This window comes from Cetorhinus maximus, unplaced genomic scaffold (assembly GCF_964194155.1).
Source record: "Cetorhinus maximus unplaced genomic scaffold, sCetMax3.hap1.1 HAP1_SCAFFOLD_344, whole genome shotgun sequence".
NCBI lineage: Eukaryota > Metazoa > Chordata > Chondrichthyes > Lamniformes > Cetorhinidae > Cetorhinus > Cetorhinus maximus.
The window spans coordinates 237286-257995 of NW_027596291.1; the positions used below are offsets into that span (position 1 = coordinate 237286).

The 20710-nt window shown below is 53.0% G+C and overlaps 1 protein-coding gene across 1 annotated transcript; it reads left to right on the forward strand.

Moving 5' to 3' along the window:
• Window positions 1-4052: 4052 nt before the first annotated feature.
• LOC144673337 (natural killer cell receptor 2B4-like) lies at window positions 4053-17718 on the forward strand. The gene is made up of 5 exons (XM_078535229.1): window positions 4053-4394; window positions 10889-11176; window positions 11985-12098; window positions 17054-17098; window positions 17648-17718. Exons 1-5 carry the CDS (start codon window positions 4136-4138, stop codon window positions 17716-17718), a joined length of 777 nt encoding a protein of 258 aa, XP_078391355.1. The 5' UTR covers window positions 4053-4135.
• The last annotated feature ends 2992 nt before the right edge of the window (window positions 17719-20710 follow it).

The window sequence follows — 20710 nt, forward strand, 5'->3', positions numbered from 1 at the left end:
CCCCACCCCCGGCCTCACTCCCTCTCCCTCCGGCCTAACTCCCTCTCACTCTGGCCTCACTCCCTCTCCCTCTGGCCTCACTCCCTCTCCCTCCGGCCTCACTCCCTCTCCCTCCGGCCTCACTCCCTCTCCCTCCGGCCTCACTCCCTCTCCCTCCGGCCTCACTCCCTCTCCCTCTGGCCTCACTCCCTCTCCCTCTGGGCTCACTCCCTCTCCCTCCGGCCTCACTCCCTCTCCCTCTGCCCTCACTCCCTCTCCCTACGGCCTCACTCCGTCTCCCTCTGGTTTCACTCCCTCTCCCTCTGGCCTCACTCCCTCTCTCTTCGGCCTCACTCCCTCTCCCTCTGGCCTCACTGCCTCTCCCTCTGGCCTCACTCCCTCTCCCTCTGGCCTCACTCCCTCTCCCTCCGGCCTCGCTCCCTGTGTCTCAGGTCCAGCCCACGTCATCCTCAGGCACAACCAACCCTCCCTGGCTGGAGACGAGGGGTCCCTCCCAACGCTCCCTCCCCCACCCACCCTATCGGGATCCTCCAATCAGGAAATCCCTCCTCCACACAGGTGACCGAGGCCCCCGGCCCTCACACGGGCTGTTCAAACAGACACGTGTCCCGAAACGTCGCCAGAGTTCACCGCTCGAGACAGGAGGGCACAAGTTGAACTCTGACCCCTCAGTCCTGACCCCAAGCTCTGACCCTTGGCCACATACACTGGCAGCGAGTTCTGACCCCTGACTGCACACGCTGACCCCAAACACTGACCCCTGTACACACGCCCTGACCCCAAACTCTGACCCCTGTACACACGCCCTGACCCCAAACACTGAACCCTGTACACACGCCCTGACCCCATACACTGACCCCTGTACACACGCTGACCCCAAACACTGACCCCTGTACACACTCACTGACCCCAAACACTGACCCCTGTACACACTCACTGACCCCAAACGCTGACCCCTGTACACACGCTGACCCCCAGCTGAATTAAGGCCACGCTCCCAGACTGTGTCCCTGACCCCGACTCCCCCAAACACTGACCAAGGCCTCGAGTCCCAACCTTTGACACTTATCTCTCACCCCGACGCAGGAGCGACTTAGAGTGGAAACTCTCTTTCCCGTCTCCCCAACCCCGTCTCCTGTCTGCTCACACCCACCGCCCCCGTCTCCTGTCTGCTCACACCCACCGCCCCCGTCTCCTGTCTGCTCACACCCACCTCCCGTCTCCTGTCTGCTCCCAACACCCCCCGTATCCTGTCTGCTCACACCCCCCCTTTTCCTGTGTGCTCACACCCCCCATCTCCCGTCTGCTCACACCCCCCATCTCCTGTCTGCTCACACCCCCCCGTCTCCTGTCTGCTCACACCCCCCCCGTCTCCTGTCTGCTCACCCCCACCCCCGTCACCTGTCTGCTCACACCCCCCCTTTTCCTGTCTGCTCACACCCCCCGTCTCCCGTCTGCTCACACCCCCCGTCTCCTGTCTGCTCACACCCCCCCGTCTCCTGTCTGCTCACCCCCACCCCCCGTCTCCTGTCTGCTCACCCCCACCCCCCGTCTCCTGTCTGCTCACCCCCACCCCCCGTCTCCTGTCTGCTCACCCCCACCCCCCGTCTCCTGTCTGCTCACCCCCACCCCCCGTCTCCTGTCTGCTCACACCCACCCCCCCGTCTCCTGTCTGCTCACACTCACCCCCCCCGTCTCCTGTCTGCTCACCCCCACCCCCCGTCTCCTGTATGCTCACACCCCCCGTCTCCTGTCTGCTCACACCCCCCCGTCCCCTGTCTGCTCACACCCCCTCCCCCCCACAGGGCTGTGTGAGGCTCGGTCTAGTCTCTGGTCTGGAGTCCAAGCGTTTGGGGGGATTGAGAGGGAGAAGGTACCGGAATGAACCACACTGGGCTCTTTACAGGGAAGGAACTCAATCTTCCCCCAGACCCCCCGAGTGAGCGGGGGAATGGAGTGCCCCCTCTTCACTTGCTCTGATCCTGAATAACTGGGGCCTTGGGGTCCGCACTTGGGTTTATCTCATTTCCAAATTGCTCAGTCAAGTTCTGGTTCCCTGTCTCACACAAGGTCTGTCCTCTGCTGCTCTCCAGTCCAATAGCCACACTGCCCACCCACACTGGCCTGAGGCTGAGAGCCCTCAATATCCCAGTGAAGCCTCCCCTAGCCCACCACCCAATCCTATCCCAGCCCAATCCTCTTCCTGGCTGTTAACAGCCCCTGTGATCAGGAGGGAGCTGAGGGAGGGTGTTCGCTGGGGTTGTTGTGTCCGGACCTGCCTCTCCAGTTACACCATCACCACCAAAACCACAGTCCAACCCCCAAGATTAGGCCCAATCTCTCCGGCTGCCCCTGCTTCCTGTTACTGAGGGAAGATGGAGCTCGGGAAATGGTTAGTCTGCTGTTCCCTGGCACTTTCCGTATCGCTCGGTGAGTTTTATTCAGCACAAGTGTTTGTGGTTTTCTCTCTCTCTCTCTCTCTCTGTCTCTCTCTCTCCCTCATCTCTCTCTCCCTCATCTCTCTCTCTCTCTCTGTCCCTTTCTCTCTCTCTCTGTCTCTCTCTCTCCCTCATCTCTCTCTCTCTCTCTCTCTCTCCCTTTCCCTGTATCTCTCACTTTCCCTCTCTCCCCCTCTCTCTCTCCCAGTCTCTCTCTCTCTCTCTGTCTCTCTCTCCCTCTCTGTCTCTATCTATCTCTCTCTCCCTGTCTCTCTCTCCCTCTGTCTCTGTCTCTCTCTCTCTCTTTCTCTCTGTCTCTCCCTGTCTCTGCCTCTCCCTCCCTCTCTCTCTCTCGTTCTCTGTCCCTCTCTGTCTCTGTCCCTCTCTCTCCCTCTCAAAGTCTCTCTCTCCCTCTCTCACTCTCTCTTTCCGTCTCGGTCTCTCCCTCTCTCTCTCCCTCTCACTCTCTCTCTCTGTTCTTCTCTCTCTCCGTCTGTCTCTCTCTCTCCCTCTGCCTCTCTCTTTCCCTCTCCCTCTCTCTCTCTCTGTCTCTCTCTCTCTCTCCCTCTGTCTCTCTCCCTCTCTGTGTCTCTCCCTCTCTCTCCCTCTCTCTCTCTATCTTTCTCTCTCTCTATCTCTCTCTGTCCCTCTCTCTCTCTCTCTCCATCTGTCTCTCCCTCTGCCTCTCTCTCTCTCCCTCTCCCTCTCTCTGTCTGTCTCTCTCTCTCTCTCTCTCTCTGTCTCTCTCTCTGTCTCTCTCTCCCTCTCTCCCACTCTCTCTCTCTCCCTCTGTCCCTCTCTGTCTCTCTCTCCCTCTCACTCTATCTCTCTCTCTGTCTCTCTCTCTCTCTCTATCTCTATCTCTATCTCTCTCCCTCTCTCTCTCTCCCTCCGTCTCTCTCTGTCTCTCTCTCTCCCTCTCACTCTATCTCTCTCTCTCTCCCTCTGTGTCTCTCTGTCTCTCTCTCTCTCTGTCTCTCTCTCTCTCTGTCTCTCTCTCTCTCTCTTTCCCTCTCCCCCTCTCTCTCTCTCTCTCTCCCAGTTCTGGTTTGCTTCCTCATTTGGCTCCATGTGTGGGGAGATTTACCTGAATGTTTCCTTGGCTGAGGGGTCTTCAGTCCATGTGGGGATACTGGGGAAGCCGGGATCGTTCTCCTTCCAGCAGAGAAGGTTCAGGGGGAGATTTAATGGAGGCGTTCGGGATCGGGAAGGGTTTGGAGAGAGTAAATAGGGAGAAACTGTTCCCAGTGGCAGGAGGGTCGGTGACCAGAGGGACACAGATTGAAGAGAATCGGGGAAAAGGACCAGAGGGGGATGAGGATGAGGTGAAATGTTTGGACACAGCGAGTTGTTGGGATCTGGAATGAGCTGCCTGAAAGGGCGGAGGGAGCAGATTCAACAGGGACTTTCCAAAGGGGGAATTGGAGAAATAGCTGAAGGGGAGAAATTTGCAGGGAGATGGGGAAAGAGAGAGAGGGGAGTGGGATTAATTAGATCACTCTGTTAAAGAGCTAGCACAGACAGGATGGGCTGAATGGCCTCCTAGAATGTATGGTTCTATCAATTGACATCCTCCCTTCAGTCACTGAGCTGTCTTGTTGCTCACACACTGACTGTCTCCTCTTGTTCCATCAGTTCAGAGTCAGGCTGCCCGACTCCCCGTGAATGGATCCCTGGGTCAGTCAGTCTCCCTGTCCATGGGGATCCCACATGGATCGAAGGTTGACCAGATTGAATGGAAGCGAAATTCACCCAGAATCAAAATAGTGAGATGGACAAATGGGATCATTAAATATTTTCACACTGAGGAGTTCAAGAAACGGACTAAACTCTATCCAGAGGATTTCAGTCTGCAACTCAGTGATTTACAGAGAGAAGACGCTGGGGTCTATGAGGTTTCTGTTACTCTAGATTCAGGAGATGTATCTTCACGGACGGTACAACTGGATGTGTACGGTGAGTGAGATTCTATCTGACACCCCTGCCTTTTACCTGTTGCTGAAACTTATCACATTCCTGTTTGGGGAGAGATATTTCCCGATTTCTTCAATTGCTCCTGTCCTGGATTTACTGTTCAGGTAGAGGGGGTGTGGCTCTCTCAGGCTGGGGAAAATTCCCCAATGTTGGAATGTCAGAAATATTAGCGACGAGTTCATTCACCCCCACAAACCTCTTCCATCATTCAAAAACCTCATGGCTGCTCTTTACCCTTGTCTCCACATTCCCCCTGGATCCCACTCTCTCTAGATTCTCTCAGGGTCTGTAAATCTATCCATCTCCGTCTTGAATCTACTCAAAGACTGAGCATCCACTGCTCTCTGGGGTAGACAACTCCAAAGATTCACAGCCCTCGGAGTGAAGACATTTCCCCTCCTCTCAGTCCCAAATGGCCGACCCCTCCCTATCCTGAGACTCGGGCCCTGTGTTCTAGGCTCTCCATCCAGAGGGGAACAGCCTCTCAGCAGCAGAATTCGAGACAACCACAGTCTGTAACCTCATGGCCCGGCACCTCCCCCAGCTTCGGGTCCTTATAGACAGAACGGTGAGGCTTAGAGGCTGAAGGCTTTTCACACTAGTTCGATCTTCGACTGCCTTCCTTTACACACAGCCTTCTGTAGGGGGGGGTGTGTGTGTATCAGCTTCACCCCTGACCTCTGAGCGGCTCGAATCGCTCCCACTCCCTGGGTTCTAGACCTTGGCCTTATTTAGAGGTTGTGACAAAGTGAAGCAGACACTGGTTTTGGTACAAGAAAATAAACGGTGTTTATTGAAGTCACAAATGAACTTATAACATTCGGATGACACTCAGATTATACAGACTGACAAAGTACACTTAGTTAAGAATGGGGAACACACGACAAAACGAGGGAAAATCACGCTACTAATCCCCTTCCCCTTGTCCCACCCCCAAAACCTCACTAACTGGAACTAGGAGAGGTCAGGGGTCACGCTAACCAACCTGGGTTCCTTGGCAGTTTGAAATCCAGCCAGGTAAGCCGGGTGCAGTTTTGGGGAACGCTCTTTGTGTCCTCTGGGGCCGGCCGTCCCCACGCGGTCCTGGTCTGTGGAATCTGCGAAGGGTCTTCAGTTGGGTGGAGGGCTGCGGCTGTGGGTGGTTGATCTTCGTGGAGGGCTGCGGTTGTGGGTGGTCGATCTTCGTGGGGGGCTGCGGTTGTGGGTGGTCGATCTTCGTGGGGGGCTGCGGTTGTGGGTGGTCGATCTTCGTGGGGGGCTGCGGTTGTGGGTGGTCGATCTTCGTGGGGGGCTGCGGCTGTGGGTGGTCGATCTTCGTGGGGGGCTGCGGTTGTGGGTGGTCGATCTTCGTGGGGGGCTGCGGTTGTGGGTGGTCGATCTTCGTGGGGGGCTGCGGTTGTGGGTGGTCGATCTTCGTGGGGGGCTGCGGTTGTGGGTGGTCGATCTTCGTGGAGGGCTGCGACTGTGGGTGGTCGATCTTCGTGGGGGGCTGCGGTTGTGGGTGGTCGATCTTCGTGGGGGGCTGCGGCTGTGGGTGGTCGATCTTCGTGGGGGGCTGCGGTTGTGGGTGGTCGATCTTCGTGGGGGGCTGCGGTTGTGGGTGGTCGATCTTCGTGGGGGGCTGCGGTTGTGGGTGGTCGATCTTCGTGGGGGGCTGCGGTTGTGGGTGGTCGATCTTCGTGGAGGGCTGCGACTGTGGGTGGTCGATCTTCGTGGGGGGCTGCGGTTGTGGGTGGTCGATCTTCGTGGGGGGCTGCGGCTGTGGGTGGTCGATCTTCGTGCAGGGCTGCGGTTGTGGGTGGTCGATCTTCGTGGGGGGCTGCGGCTGTGGGTGGTTGATCTTCGTGGGGGGCTGCTGTTGTGGGTGGTCGATCTTCGTGGGGGGCTGCAGTTGCGGCCTTGTTGTCATCGGTTGAGCCTGACACTCCGTGTCCCTCACCGTGATGTTGCCTGTGGGCCTGCAAACCTCCAGATCTCCACCCTCCACTTGGCTCAGCTTCCTGCTTAAACTCTGCTTCAGCCGTTCCAAAAACTGCTCACATCTGGGTCAGCTTCCCCTTCGTAACTGTACACAAAAAGCAGGACAAATCCAACCCGGCCAATTACCGCCCCATCAGTCTACTCTCCATCATCAGTAAAGTTATGGAAGGGGTCATCAACAGAGCTATCAAGCGGCACTTGCTTAGCAATAACCTGCTCACTGATGCCCAGTTTGGGTTCCGCCAGGGCCACTCAGCTCCTGACCTCATTACAGCCTTGGTTCAAACATGGATAAAGAGCTGAACTCCCAAGGTGAGCTGAGAGTGACTGACCCTGGAAATCAATGCTGCATTTGACCGAGTGTGGCCCTGGGACATCACTGCAGGAGTTCCTCAGGGTTAGTGTCCTCGACCCAACCATCTTCAGCTGCTTCATCAATGACCTTCCTTCCATCATAAGGTCAGAAGTGGGGATGTTCGCTGATAATTGCACAATGTTCAGCACCATTCGTGACTCCTCAGATACTGAAGCAGAACATGTCCAAATGCAGCAAGACCAGGACAATATCCAGGCTTGGACTGACAAGTGGCAAGTAACATTCACACCACACAAGTGTCAGGCAATGACCATCTTCAACAAGAGAGAATCTAACCATCGCCCCTTGACGTTACCATCACTGAATCCCCCACTATTAACATTGATGAGAAACTGGGCAGCATCAGCCATATAAACACTGTGGCTGGAAACTTGCTCTGAGGTTGGGAATTCAGCAGCGAATAACTCACCTCCTGACCCCCCAAAGTCTGTCCACCAGCTACAAGGCACATGTTTATTTTATTCATTCACAGGATGTTGGTTTCACTGGCTGGGTCAGCATTTATTGCCCATCACTAATTGCCCCCTTGAGAAGGTGGTGGTGAGATGCATTCTTGAACCGCTGCAGTCAATGTGGTGTAGGTACACCCACAGTGCTGTTAGGGAGGGAGTTCCTGGGTTTTGACCCAGCGACAGTGAAGGAACAGCCAATATATTTCCAAGTCAGGATGGTGAGTGACTTAGATGGGAACACCACCACCTGGAAGTTCCCCTCCATCTGCTGCCCTTGTTCTTCAAGATGGTAGTGGTCGTGGGTTTGGAAGGTGCTGTCGAAGGAGCCTTGGTGAATTCCTGCAGTGCATCTTGTAGATGGTACACACACTGCTGCTACTGTGCGTCGGTGTTGGAGGGAGTGAATGTTTGTGGATGGGGTGCCAATCGAGCGGCTGCTTTGTCCTGGACAGCGTCGAGCTTCTTGAGTGTTGTGGGAGCAGCACTCATCCATGCAAGTGGGGAGTATCCCATCACACTCCTGACTTGTGACTTGTAGATGGTGGACAGGCTTTGGGGAGTCAGGAGGTGAGTTACTCTCTGCAGGATTCCCAGCCTCTGAGCTGCTCTTGTAGCCACAGTATTTATATGGCTGGTCCAGTTCAGTTTCAGGTCAATGGTAACCCCCAGGATATTGATAGTGGGGGATTCAGTGATGGTAATGCAATTGAACATCAAGGGGTGATGGTTAGACTCTCTCTTGTTGGAGATGGTCATTGCCTGGCACTTGTGTGGCACGAATGTTACTTGCCACTTGTCAGCCCTGAGCCTGGATATTGTCCAGGTCTTGCTGCATTTGGACATGTTCTGCTTCAGTATCAGAGGAGTCGTGAATGGTGCTGAACATTGTGCAATCATCAATGAACATCCCCACTTCTGACCTTATGATGGAAGGAAGGTCATTGATGAAATGATGTGAGGCAACCCACCTCCACCATCCTCCCAGGCAGCGCATTCCAGACCCTCACCACCCACTGGGTAAAAACGTTTTTCCTCACATCCGCCCCTAAACCTCCTGCCCCTCACCTTGAATTTATGACCCCTTGTGACTGACCCTTCAACCAAGGGGAACAGCTGCTCCCTATCCACCCTGTCCATGCCCCTCATAATCTTCTACACCTCGATCAGGTCGCCCCTCAGTCTTCTCTGCTCCAACAAAAACAACCCAAGTCTATCCAACCTCTCTTCATCACTTAAATGTTTCATCACAGGCAACATCCTGGTGAATCTCCTCTGCACCCCCTCCAGTGCAATCACATCCTTCCTATAATGTGGTGACCAGAACTGCACACAGTACTCCAGCTGTGGCCTCACCAAGGTTCTATCCAACTCATGACCTCCCTACTTTTGTAATTTAGGCCTCGATTGACAAAGGCAAGTGTCCCATATGCCTTTTTCACCACCCCACTAATATGCCCCACCACCTTCAGAGATCTATGGACACACACGCCAAGGTCCCTTTGTTCCTCAGAACTTCCTAGTGTCATGCTGTTCATTGAATACTTCCTTGTCAAATTACTCCTTCCAAAGTGTATCACCTCACACTTTTCAGGGTTAAATTTTATCTGCCACTTATCTGCCCATTTGACCATCCCATCCATATCTTCCTATATGATTGAGGATCGGGATATTTGTGGAGCCTCCTCCAGTGAGTTGTTTAATTGTCCACCACCGTTCACGACTGGATGTGGCAAGACTGCAGAGCTTAGAACAGATCTGGTGTTTGTGGGATCTTAGCTCTGTCTATCACTTGCTGCTTATGCTGTTTGGCACGCATGGAGGAGGCACTGATCCATCAGCTGAGGGAGGGCGGTACATGGTCATCAGCAGGAGGTTTCCTTGCCCATGTTTGACCTGATGCCATGAGACTTCATGGGGTCCGGAGTCGATGTTGAGGATTCCCACGACAACTCCCTCCTGACTGTATCCCACTGTGTCACCACCTCTGCTGGGCCTGTCCTGCCGGTGGGACAGGACATACCCAGGGATGGTGATGGTGGTGTCTGGGACATTATCTGTAAGGTATGATTCTGTGAGGATGACTATGTCAGGCTGTTGCTTGACTAGTCTGTGAGACGCTCTCCCAATTTCAGCACTAGCCCCCAGATGTTAGTAAGGGGGACTTTGCAGGGTTGTCTGGGCTGAGTTTGCTGTTGTTGTTTCCGGTCTCTGGGTTGATGTCGGATGTAGAGATTTGTTACAATTGAGCGGCTTGCTAGGCCTCTCTCCTAGATAGTGGGTCACCTGACCTGGGGGTTGAAGGTCAGATATCACATGTTGGAATCTGTCTGGATAGAATTCAGTTAGTGCAGATATGTGTTTACATGAGGAAAATGTGTTATCGATAAAGTTAGCTCAGCAACGATATCGACAGCCTGTGTGCATCATTGACACAAAAAACAAGACAACCACCACCTTCTGAAGGGTAATTAGGGATGGGCAATAAATGCGGGTCTAGTCAGCATCACCCACATCCCATGATCGAACTAAACAAAAAGTCCTGGACTCACCTTCAAGTGGAATCACCCTCAGCATATCTACCCTGTCAAACACTCTGTACTGTGCCCCAAGTGTGGTCTAACCGAGGGATACGGAGACCAGAACTGTGCACAGCGCTCCAAGTGTGGTCTAACCGAGGGATACAGAGACCAGAACTGTGCACAGCGCTCCAAGTGAGGTCTAACCAAGGGATACGGAGACCAGAACTGTGCACAGTGCTCCAAGTGTGGTCTAACCGAGGGATACGGAGACCAGAACTGTGCAAAGTGCTCCAAGTGTGGTCTAACCGAATTCTGATAAAGGTTCAGCCTAATTTCTCTGATTATTAATTCTTTCCCTTCCACAAATAATCTCCGCTGCTGTGTTTGATGTGCTCATGGTCTTACTGACCTGCAGAGGTACATTTAGAGATGTCTCTGTCCCTATGTAAAGATCCCTTTGCTTGTCTATCCCACCTCACTTATTGTTATTGAAATTAATTTCTTAATGAGGTGTCCATTCTTCCAGTCTATTTCATTTCTCTGAATGATGGGAAATTGATACACGTTTCCCACAATCGGACTCTTATTCTGAAGCAGTGCAAAAGGTCCCAGTTTAAACCTATTGCTAATCGTCATCCTGGACCCTCCACACAGTTTTACTGAACACAGAACAGATAGAGCGGGTACACTCCAGACAATAAGGGACCACTGACCAGAGTCATCGATGACAGTGAACCAGAGGAAATTCCCAGGATACAATCCCAAAACAGGGACATTCCCTGAGAGATGTTCTGTTGTTTCAATGGGATTCTGTGGGGTTTGTCTATTTGCCCAAAGACCACTGAGTTCTCACCTGCCCCTGACTTGCTGCATCCTCCCACAACAGGGAGTGACTGAGTGTTTGTGATTGGAGTGAAAGTGTGGGTCACACTCTGTGTGATGTCCATCCACCCGTTATATCCACACATGGGACCTGTTTGAACTCAGTGGATGAGGAACCTGTTAAAATGCTGGATGGAGGAATGAGCTGGGATCAAAGTTGGTTTGTGAGGGTCTGGAGCGGGTGTGAGGGTACCGGATATTGAGGGGGTCACACAAGGGCCGACAATCCTTCCTCATGTGTCTTTTGTCTTTCGATCTGAATGTCAGAGCCTGTGACAGGAACAAACATCAGGATTGATCAGTACATGAGGAACTGCAACCTGACCCTGAGCTGCTCAGTGAACACAGGCGATGACATCAGCTTCAGATGGTGGAGGGGAGGTGAAGCATTGGGAAACGACAGCACCCATCATCTTTCCAAAACCGGAGAGGAGTTACAGCTTCATTTGACTGGGGAGCCCGAGGACAGTGTGTACAGGTGTGAGGCCAGGAACCCAGTCAGTGAGGACACTGCACAGATCACACTGAGAGACGTCTGTAATGGAATTGATCCTGGTGAGTGTCACAGAGAGAGAAATAAACAGCTGCATTCAGTTATTACACAGTCCAATGTTGTACCTGTCCTGGGAGTGTTTGATGGGGACAGTGTAGAGGGAGCTTTACTCTGTATCTAACCCCGTGCTGTACCTGTCCTGGGAGTGTTTGATGGGGACAGTGTAGGGGGAGCTTTACTCTGTATCTAACCCCGTGCTGTACCTGTCCTGGGAGTGTTTGATGGGGACAGTGTAGAGGGAGCTTTACTCTGTATCTAACCCCGTGCTGTACCTGTCCTGGGAGTGTTTGATGAGGACAGTGTAGAGGGAGCTTTACTCTGTATCTAACCCCGTGTTGTACCTGTACTGGGAGTGTTTGATGGGGACAGTGTAGAGGGAGCTTTACTCTGTATCTAACCCCGTGCTGTACCTGTCCTGGGAGTGTTTGATATGGACAGTGTAGAGCGAGCTTTACTCTGTATCTAACCCCGTGCTGTACCTGTCCTGGGAGTGTTTGATGGGGACAGTGTAGAGGGAGCTTTACTCTGTATCTAACCCCGTGCTGCACCTGTCCTGGGAATGTTTGATGGGGACAGTGTAGAGGGAGCTTTACTCTGTATCTAACCCCGTCCTGTACCTGTCCTGGGAGTGTTTGATGGGGACAGTGTAGAGGGAGCTTTACTCTGTATCTAACCTTGTGATGTCCCTTTCTCTGCTGTTATTGCTATTGAGACAGTGAGAATGATGTGATGGGCCACGAATCGATGAACCAGTTTGACTGAGCTCTGAATTGCCTCTGTTTAAACCTTATCATTTCCCTCTCCACCCAGATTCATCATCCTGCAGCTCTCCCTGTCTTGTGAAGCTGACCATCTCTGTCATCGTTCTGACCAGTCTCCTCTCCGTTATTCTCATCGTCCATGTGATCAGTCGGACCAGCAAAGGTTGAGAATTAGCAGCTCATTCCTGATTTTTACAGAGTGTCACTGATCAATATTCATGGACAAAGCAATAGAGAGACTGAGACTGGGGGAGAAAGGGAGAGAGGGAGAGGGAGACTGGGAGAGAGAGAGGGAGAGGGAGAGGGAGTCTGAGAAAGAGAGAGGCAGAGGGAGGAAAATGAACGGAGAGGGAGAGAGAGAAGTGGAGAGATACAGAGCGGCAGAGAGTTTGAGTGGGAAGTAGAGACAGAGATTGAGACAGACAATTACAGATTGAGAGAGGCAGAGAGCAAGAAATATTGAGTGAGTGTCGGAAAGAGAGACAGAGCGATTGAGAGTGAAAGAGACGGAGAGAGAGAGAAAAACAGAGACAGATTGAAAGCACAAGACAGAAACAGAGACACAGTGAGACATAGTGAGATGAAGAAATAGTGAGAGAGATAACGGTTGAGAGACAAGCTTGAGAGATAGATAGCAGAAAGTGTGAGAGTGCGGAGAGAAAGAGAAATTGAGATAATGAATGTGTGAAGGGGAGAGAGGGAGAGGGGGAGGTAATGATTGCGAGATGGTGTGTGAGAGGGATGTTCCAGGTAGTTCAACTGAGAGAGAGAGAGAGAGAGGGAGAGACAGAGAGAGGGAGAGAAAGAGAGAGAGAGAGACAGAGAGAGAGAGAGAGACAGAGAGAGAGACAGAGAGAGAGGGAGAGACAGAGAGAGAGACAGAGAGAGAGAGAGAGACAGAGAGAGAGGGAGAGACAGAGAGAGAGACAGAGAGACAAAGAGAGAGACAGAGAGAGAGACAGAGAGACAGAGAGAGAGGGAGAGAAAGAGAGAGAGAGAGAGACAGAGAGAGAGAGACAGAGGGAGAGAGAGACAGAGAGAGAGAGAGACAGAGATAGATAGAGACAGAGAGGGAGACAGAGATAGAGAGAGGCAGAGAGAGAGACAGAGAGACAGAGAGAGAGGCAGAGAAAGAGAGAGAGAGAAACAGAGAGAGAGAGACAGAGGGAGAGAGAGACAGAGACAGAGAGAGAGAGAGAGACAGAGAGAGGGAGACAGAGAGAGAGAGGGAGACAAAGAGAGAGAGAGACAGAGAGAGAGAGAGACAGAGAGAGAGAGAGACAGAGATAGATAGAGACAGAGAGAGAGACAGAGATAGAGAGAGGCAGAGAGAGAGACAGAGAGAGAGACAGAGAGACAGAGACAGAGAGACAGAGACAGAGAGAGAGGGAGACGTGACAGAGAGACAGAGATAGAGAGAGAGGGAGACGTGACAGAGAGACAGAGATAGAGAGAGAGGGGGACGTGAGAGAGAGAGTCAGAGATAGAGAGAGAGGGGGACGTGAGAGAGAGAGACAGAGATAGAGAGGGAGACGTGACAGAGAGACAGAGATATAGAGAGAGGGAGACGTGACAGCGAGAGAGAGATAGAGAGAGAGGGAGACATGACAGAGAGAGAGATAGAGAGAGAGGGAGACGTGACAGAGAGACAGAGATAGAGAGAGAGGGAGACGTGACAGAGACAGAGATAGAGAGAGAGGGAGACGTGACAGAGACAGAGATAGAGAGAGAGGGAGACGTGACAGCGAGAGAGAGATAGAGAGAGAGGGAGACGTGACAGAGAGAGAGAGATAGAGAGAGAGGGAGACGTGACAGAGAGAGAGATAGAGAGAGAGGGAGACGTGACAGAGAGAGAGATAGAGAGAGAGGGAGACGTGACAGAGAGACAGAGATAGAGAGAGAGGGAGACGTGACAGAGACAGAGATAGAGAGAGAGGGAGACGTGACAGAGACAGAGATAGAGAGAGAGGGAGACGTGACAGAGAGACAGAGATAGAGAGAGAGGGAGACGTGACAGAGAGACAGAGATAGAGAGAGAGGGAGACGTGACAGAGAGACAGAGATAGAGAGAGAGGGAGACGTGACAGAGAGAGAGATAGAGAGAGAGGGAGACGTGACAGAGAGACAGAGATAGAGAGAGAGGGAGACGTGACAGAGAGACAGAGATAGAGAGAGAGGGAGACGTGACAGAGAGACAGAGATAGAGAGAGAGGGAGACGTGACAGAGAGACAGAGATAGAGAGAGAGGGAGACGTGACAGAGAGAGAGATAGAGAGAGAGGGAGACGTGACAGAGAGACAGAGATAGAGAGAGAGGGAGACGTGACAGAGAGAGAGATAGAGAGAGAGGGAGACGTGACAGAGACAGAGATAGAGAGAGAGGGAGACGTGACAGAGAGACAGAGATAGAGAGAGGGAGACGTGACAGAGAGACAGAGATAGAGAGAGAGGGAGACGTGATGGAGAGACAGAGATAGAGAGAGAGGGAGACGTGACAGAGATAGAGAGAGAGGGAGACGTGACAGAGAGAGAGATAGAGAGAGAGGGAGACGTGACAGAGAGACAGAGATAGAGAGAGAGGGGGACGTGAGAGAGAGAGACAGAGATAGAGAGAGAGGGGGACGTGAGAGAGAGAGACAGAGATAGAGAGGGAGACGTGACAGAGAGACAGAGATATAGAGAGAGGGAGACGTGACAGCGAGAGAGAGATAGAGAGAGAGGGAGACATGACAGAGAGAGAGATAGAGAGAGAGGGAGACGTGACAGAGAGACAGAGATAGAGAGAGAGGGAGACGTGACAGAGACAGAGATAGAGAGAGAGGGAGACGTGACAGAGAGACAGAGATAGAGAGAGAGGGAGACGTGACAGAGAGACAGAGATATAGAGAGAGGGAGACGTGACAGCGAGAGAGAGATAGAGAGAGAGGGAGACATGACAGAGAGAGAGATAGAGAGAGAGGGAGACGTGACAGAGAGACAGAGATAGAGAGAGAGGGAGACGTGACAGAGACAGAGATAGAGAGAGAGGGAGACGTGACAGAGAGAGAGATAGAGAGAGAGGGAGACGTGACAGAGAGACAGAGATAGAGAGAGAGGGAGACGTGACAGAGACAGAGATAGAGAGAGAGGGAGACGTGACAGAGACAGAGATAGAGAGAGAGGGAGACGTGACAGAGAGACAGAGATAGAGAGAGAGGGAGACGTGACAGAGAGACAGAGATAGAGAGAGAGGGAGACGTGACAGAGAGACAGAGATAGAGAGAGAGGGAGACGTGACAGAGAGACAGAGATAGAGAGAGAGGGAGACGTGACAGAGAGAGAGATAGAGAGAGAGGGAGACGTGACAGAGAGACAGAGATAGAGAGAGAGGGAGACGTGACAGAGAGAGAGATAGAGAGAGAGGGAGACGTGACAGAGACAGAGATAGAGAGAGAGGGAGACGTGACAGAGAGACAGAGATAGAGAGAGGGAGACGTGACAGAGAGACAGAGATAGAGAGAGAGGGAGACGTGACAGAGAGACAGAGATAGAGAGAGGGAGACGTGACAGAGAGACAGAGATAGAGAGAGAGGGAGACGTGATGGAGAGACAGAGATAGAGAGAGAGGGAGACGTGACAGAGAGAGAGATAGAGAGAGAGGGAGACGTGACAGAGAGACAGAGATAGAGAGAGAGGGAGACGTGACAGAGATAGAGAGAGAGGGAGACGTGACAGAGACAGAGATAGAGAGAGAGGGAGACGTGACAGAGAGACAGAGATAGAGAGAGGGAGACGTGACAGAGAGAGAGGTAGAGAGGGAGACGTGACAGAGAGACAGAGATAGAGAGAGAGGGAGACGTGACAGAGAGAGAGATAGAGAGAGAGGGAGACGTGACAGAGAGACAGAGATAGAGAGAGAGGGAGACGTGACAGAGATAGAGAGAGAGGGAGACGTGACAGAGAGACAGAGATAGAGAGAGAGGGAGACGTGACAGAGAGACAGAGATAGAGAGAGAGGGAGACGTGACAGAGAGACAGAGATAGAGAGAGAGGGAGACGTGACAGAGAGAGAGAGATAGAGAGAGAGGGAGAGGTGACAGAGAGACTGAGATAGAGAGAGAGGGAGAGGTGACAGAGAGACAGAGATAGAGAGAGAGGGAGACGTGACAGAGAGACAGAGATAGAGAGGGAGGGAGACGTGACAGAGAGACAGAGATATAGAGAAAGGGAGACATGACAGAGAGACAGAGATAGAGAGAGAGGGAGACGTGACGGAGAGACAGAGATAGAGAGAGAGGGAGACGTGACAGAGAGAGAGAGATAGAGAGAGAGGGAGAGGTGACAGAGAGACTGAGATAGAGAGAGAGGGAGAGGTGACAGAGAGACAGAGATAGAGAGAGAGGGAGAAGTGACAGAGAGACAGAGATAGAGAGAGAGGGAGACATGACAGAGAGACAGAGATAGAGAGAGAGGGAGACGTGACAGAGAGACAGAGATAGAGAGAGAGGGAGACGTGATGGAGAGACAGAGATAGAGAGGGAGACGTGACAGAGAGACAGAGATAGAGAGGGAGACGTGACAGAGAGACAGAGATAGAGAGGGAGACGTGACAGAGAGACAGAGATAGAGAGAAAGGGAGACGTGACAGAGAGACAGAGACAGAGAGGGAGACGTGACAGAGAGACAGAGATAGAGAGAGAGGGAGACGTGACAGAGAGACAGAGATAGAGAGAGAGGGAGACGTGACGGAGAGACAGAGATAGAGAGAGAGGGAGACGTGACGGAGAGACAGAGATAGACAGAGAGGGAGACGTGATGGAGAGAGAGAGATAGAGAGAGAGGGAGACGTGATGGAGAGACAGAGATAGAGAGAGAGGGAGACGTGATGGAGAGACAGAGATAGAGAGAGAGGGAGACGTGACAGAGAGACAGAGATAGAGAGAGAGGGAGACGTGACAGAGAGACAGAGATAGAGAGAGAGGGAGACGTGATGGAGAGACAGAGATAGAGAGAGAGGGAGACGTGACAGAGAGACAGAGATAGAGAGAGAGGGAGACGTGACAGAGAGAGATGGAGATCAGGGGTCCAGCTCTGTCTCAGGACTGGGTTCACTGACCTCCCTCCTTCTCTCTTCCCTCAGGCACGGGGTTGGGGGGTAAAGGAACACGGGGACAAATTCCAGAAGGTAGGTGATTCTTTCACTTATCCCCCTTCCCCTCCCCACTTCCCTCTCACACCCCCTCCTCTTCCCCATCTAATCCCACCCCCTCTCCAGTTCCCTCCTGCATCGACCCTCCATTCCCCATCTCCCTCCCACCTTCCCTTCCAGTATTCCCCCCTTCCTCCCCTCCCATCTCCACCACTCCCCTCTCTTCTCCCCATTCCCTCCTCCACCTCCCCTGCCCTTCTTCTCATCTCCTTCCCCTCACCTCACCCTCATCTCAGCTCTCCCTTCCCTCAACTCTTCCCTGCTCTGCCCTCCCCTTCCCTCCCCTATCTCTGTTCCCTCTTCTCCCCTTTCCATTTCACTCATTCCTTCTTAATCCCTCTCCTGACCTCCCCTCTCTTTCCTCCCCTCTCCACTCCTCTCCCTACTCCTCTCACCTCTCCCTCCTCTCTCACCCCCTCACTTTCTCCTCGCCCTCCCTCCGGACACTCCCTCAGCGTCACACACCCAGAAGCGAGGGTCTGGATCTCCTGATCCCAATGGTTGTGTCTCCTGTCTCCCTCACAGAGTTGCGAGGAGGTCACTCCAGCCCTGTCGGAGGAGGGACACAGGGACCTGTCTATGAGTTGGATGGATGAGGATTCGAGGAAACGGGGAGAGGAAGAGAGTGAGGAGAAGAGGGAGGGAGTGGGAGATGAGGAAGAGGAGAAGAATTTTCCAGCAGCCTTGGGAACAACCTCAAAGAGTCACAGCCGCCCATGGGCTATTTCCAGAGAGACGCCCACCATCATTACATCAGGAAAATCGCAGCTCACCCAACCCTGCACAGCAAGATCCCAGCAGCAGCCAACGAGGGGGGCGTTCGCTGACAGTCTGTCCCAGTGACAAGATGGAGAGTGAAAGGAATATGGAGCAGAAAGTGGGATCGAGTATTCCGAGTGGGAATGGCCTATGTTCAGGATGAGAGGTCCCGGAATTTCCTGCAGGGATTCTCACCGGAATCTCCTCACAGCCTGAATTTCACGGCTCGGAGTGACGTGGGGTTTAAGAGGGGTCTGTGCCCACCTGGGCCTTTCAGTCAAATACAGGGGCTTCCCCAGTTTTTGAAGTGATTCGGATGCTGAAACTCCAACCCGTGGTCACTGTTACTTCCAGGGTTAAACATTCTCGCTCTCTCTCAGCTGGTGTCACATCTTCCACCTTCTAGAAACTTCAGCTCATCCAAAACTCTGCTGTCCCTGTGTCCCCAACTCACACTGAGTCCCATTCACACATCACCCCCTGTGCTCCCTGATCTACATTGGCTCCTGATCCTATTTTACAGGTCACTCATCCTCCTGGGCAAATCCCCACCATGACCACATCCCTATCTCTGTAACCTCCTCCAGCCCCTACAACCCTCCCTATCTCTGTAACCTCCTCCAGCCCCTACAACCCTCCCTATCTCTGTAAACTCCTCCCGCCCCTACAACCCTCCCTATCTCCGTAACCTCCTCAGCCCCTACTACCCTCCCTATCTCTGTAACCTCCTCCAGCCCCTACAACCCTGCCTATCCCTGTAATCTCCTCCAGCCCCTACAACCCTCCCTATCTCTGTAAACTCCTCCAGCCCCTACAACCCTCCCTATCTCTGTAACCTTTTCCAGACATTACAACCCTCCCTATCTCTGTAACCTCCTCCAGACACTACAACCCTCCCTATCTCTGTAACCTCCTCCAGAACCTACAACCGTCCCAATCTCTGTAATCTCCTCCTGCCTCTACAACCCTCCCTATCCCTGTAACCTCCTCCAGCCCCTAGAAACCTCCCTATCTCTGTAAGCTCCTCCAGCCCCTACAACCCTCCCTATCTCTGTAACCTCCTCCAGCTCCTACAACCCTCCCTATCTCTGTTATCTCCTCCAGCCACTACAACCCTCCCTATGTCTGTAACCTCCTCCAGGACCTACAACCCTCCCTATCTCTGTAACATCCTCAAGCCCCGACAACCCTCCCAATATCTGTAACCTCCTCCAGCCCCGACATCCCTCCCTATCTCTCTAACCTCCTCCAGCCCCGACAACCCTCCCTATCGCTGTAACCTCCTCCAGCCCCTACAACCCTCCCTATCTCTGTAACCTCCTCCAGACACTACAACCCTCCCTATCTCTGTAACCTCCTCCAGCACCTACAACCGTCCCAATCTCTGTAATCTCCTCCAGCCCCTACAAACCTCCCTATCTCTGTAACCTCCTCCAGCCCCTACAACCCTCCCTATCTCTGTAACCTTTTCCAGACACTACAACCCTCCCTATCTCTGTAACCTCCTCCAGACACTACAACCCTCCCTATCTCTGTAACCTCCTCCAGCACCTACAACCGTCCCAATCTCTGTAATCTCCTCCAGCCCCTACAACCCTCCCTATCCCTGTAACAACCTCCAGCCCCTAGAAACCTCCCTATCTCTGTAACCTCCTCCAGCCCCTACAACCCTCCCTATCTCTGTAACCTCCTCCAGACCCTACAACCCTCCCTATCTCTGTAACCTCCTCCAGCACCTACAACCCTCCCTATCTCTGTTATCTCCTCCAGCCACTACAACCCTCCCTATCTCTGTAACCTTCTCCAGCCCCTACAACACTCCCTATCTCTGTAACCCCTTCCAGTCCCTACAACTTACCCTATCTCTGTAACCTCCTCCAGCCCCTACAACCCTCCCTATCTCTGTAACCTCCTCAAGCCCCGACAACCCTCCTAATATCTGTAACCTCCTCCAGCCCCGACATCCCTCCCTATCTCTCTAACCTCCTCCAGCCCCGACAACCCTCCCTATCGCTGTACCCTCCTCCAGCCCCTACAACCCTCCCTATCTCTGTAACCACCTCCAGTCACTACAACCCTCCCTATCTCTGTAACCTCCTCCAGACCCTACACCCCTCCCGATCTCTGTAACCTCCTCCAGCCCCTACACCCCTCCCTATCTCTGTAACCTCCTCCAGCCCCTACAACCCTCTCTACCTCTGTAACCTCCTCCAGCCCCGACAACCCTCCCTATCTCTGTAACCTCCTCCAGCCCCGACATCCCTCCCTATCTCTCTAACCTCCTCCAGCCCCGACAATCCTGCCTATCTCTGTAACCTCCTCCAGCCCCTACACCCCTCCCTATCTCTGTAACCTCCTCCAGTCCCTACAACCCTCCGAGATCTCTGTGCTCCTCCAATTCCGGCCTCTTGAGCATCCCCCGATTCCCATCGCTCCACCATTGGCGGCCGTGCCTTCTGCTGCCTGGGGTGCTGAGTCCTGGAATTCCCTCATTAACCCTCTCCACCTCTCGCTCTCTCTCTCTCTCTCTCTCTCCTCCTTGAAGATGCTCCTTAAAATCTATTCCTTTGACCCAAGCTTCTAATCACCTGTCCCTTGACAGCCCTTCTGTAGTTTGGTGTGAAATGTTGTTTGATAATTCTGCTGTGAATCATCTTTACTACATTAACAGTGTTGTATCGTTGCTTCCTCTGTATGAGACAGGGACTGGATGGAGATGCTTTTCTGATCAGGATCTTCCATATTTCCTCCAGCGTGTTCTGGGTTCACACCAATCTCTATATCCCTTTTTCACTCTGTCTCTCTCTCGCATTGACTCGGTCTCTCTCT

Bases quoted from the DNA above. Each gene is read 5' to 3' on its own strand.
- LOC144673337 (XM_078535229.1), top strand. From the start codon at position 4,136: ATGGGGATCCCACATGGATCGAAGGTTGACCAGATTGAATGGAAGCGA. The intron at 11,177-11,984 runs GTGAGTGTCACA...CTCTCCACCCAG, and splicing joins CTGTAATGGAATTGATCCTG to ATTCATCATCCTGCAGCTCT. The intron at 12,099-17,053 runs GTTGAGAATTAG...CTCTTCCCTCAG, and splicing joins GATCAGTCGGACCAGCAAAG to GCACGGGGTTGGGGGGTAAA.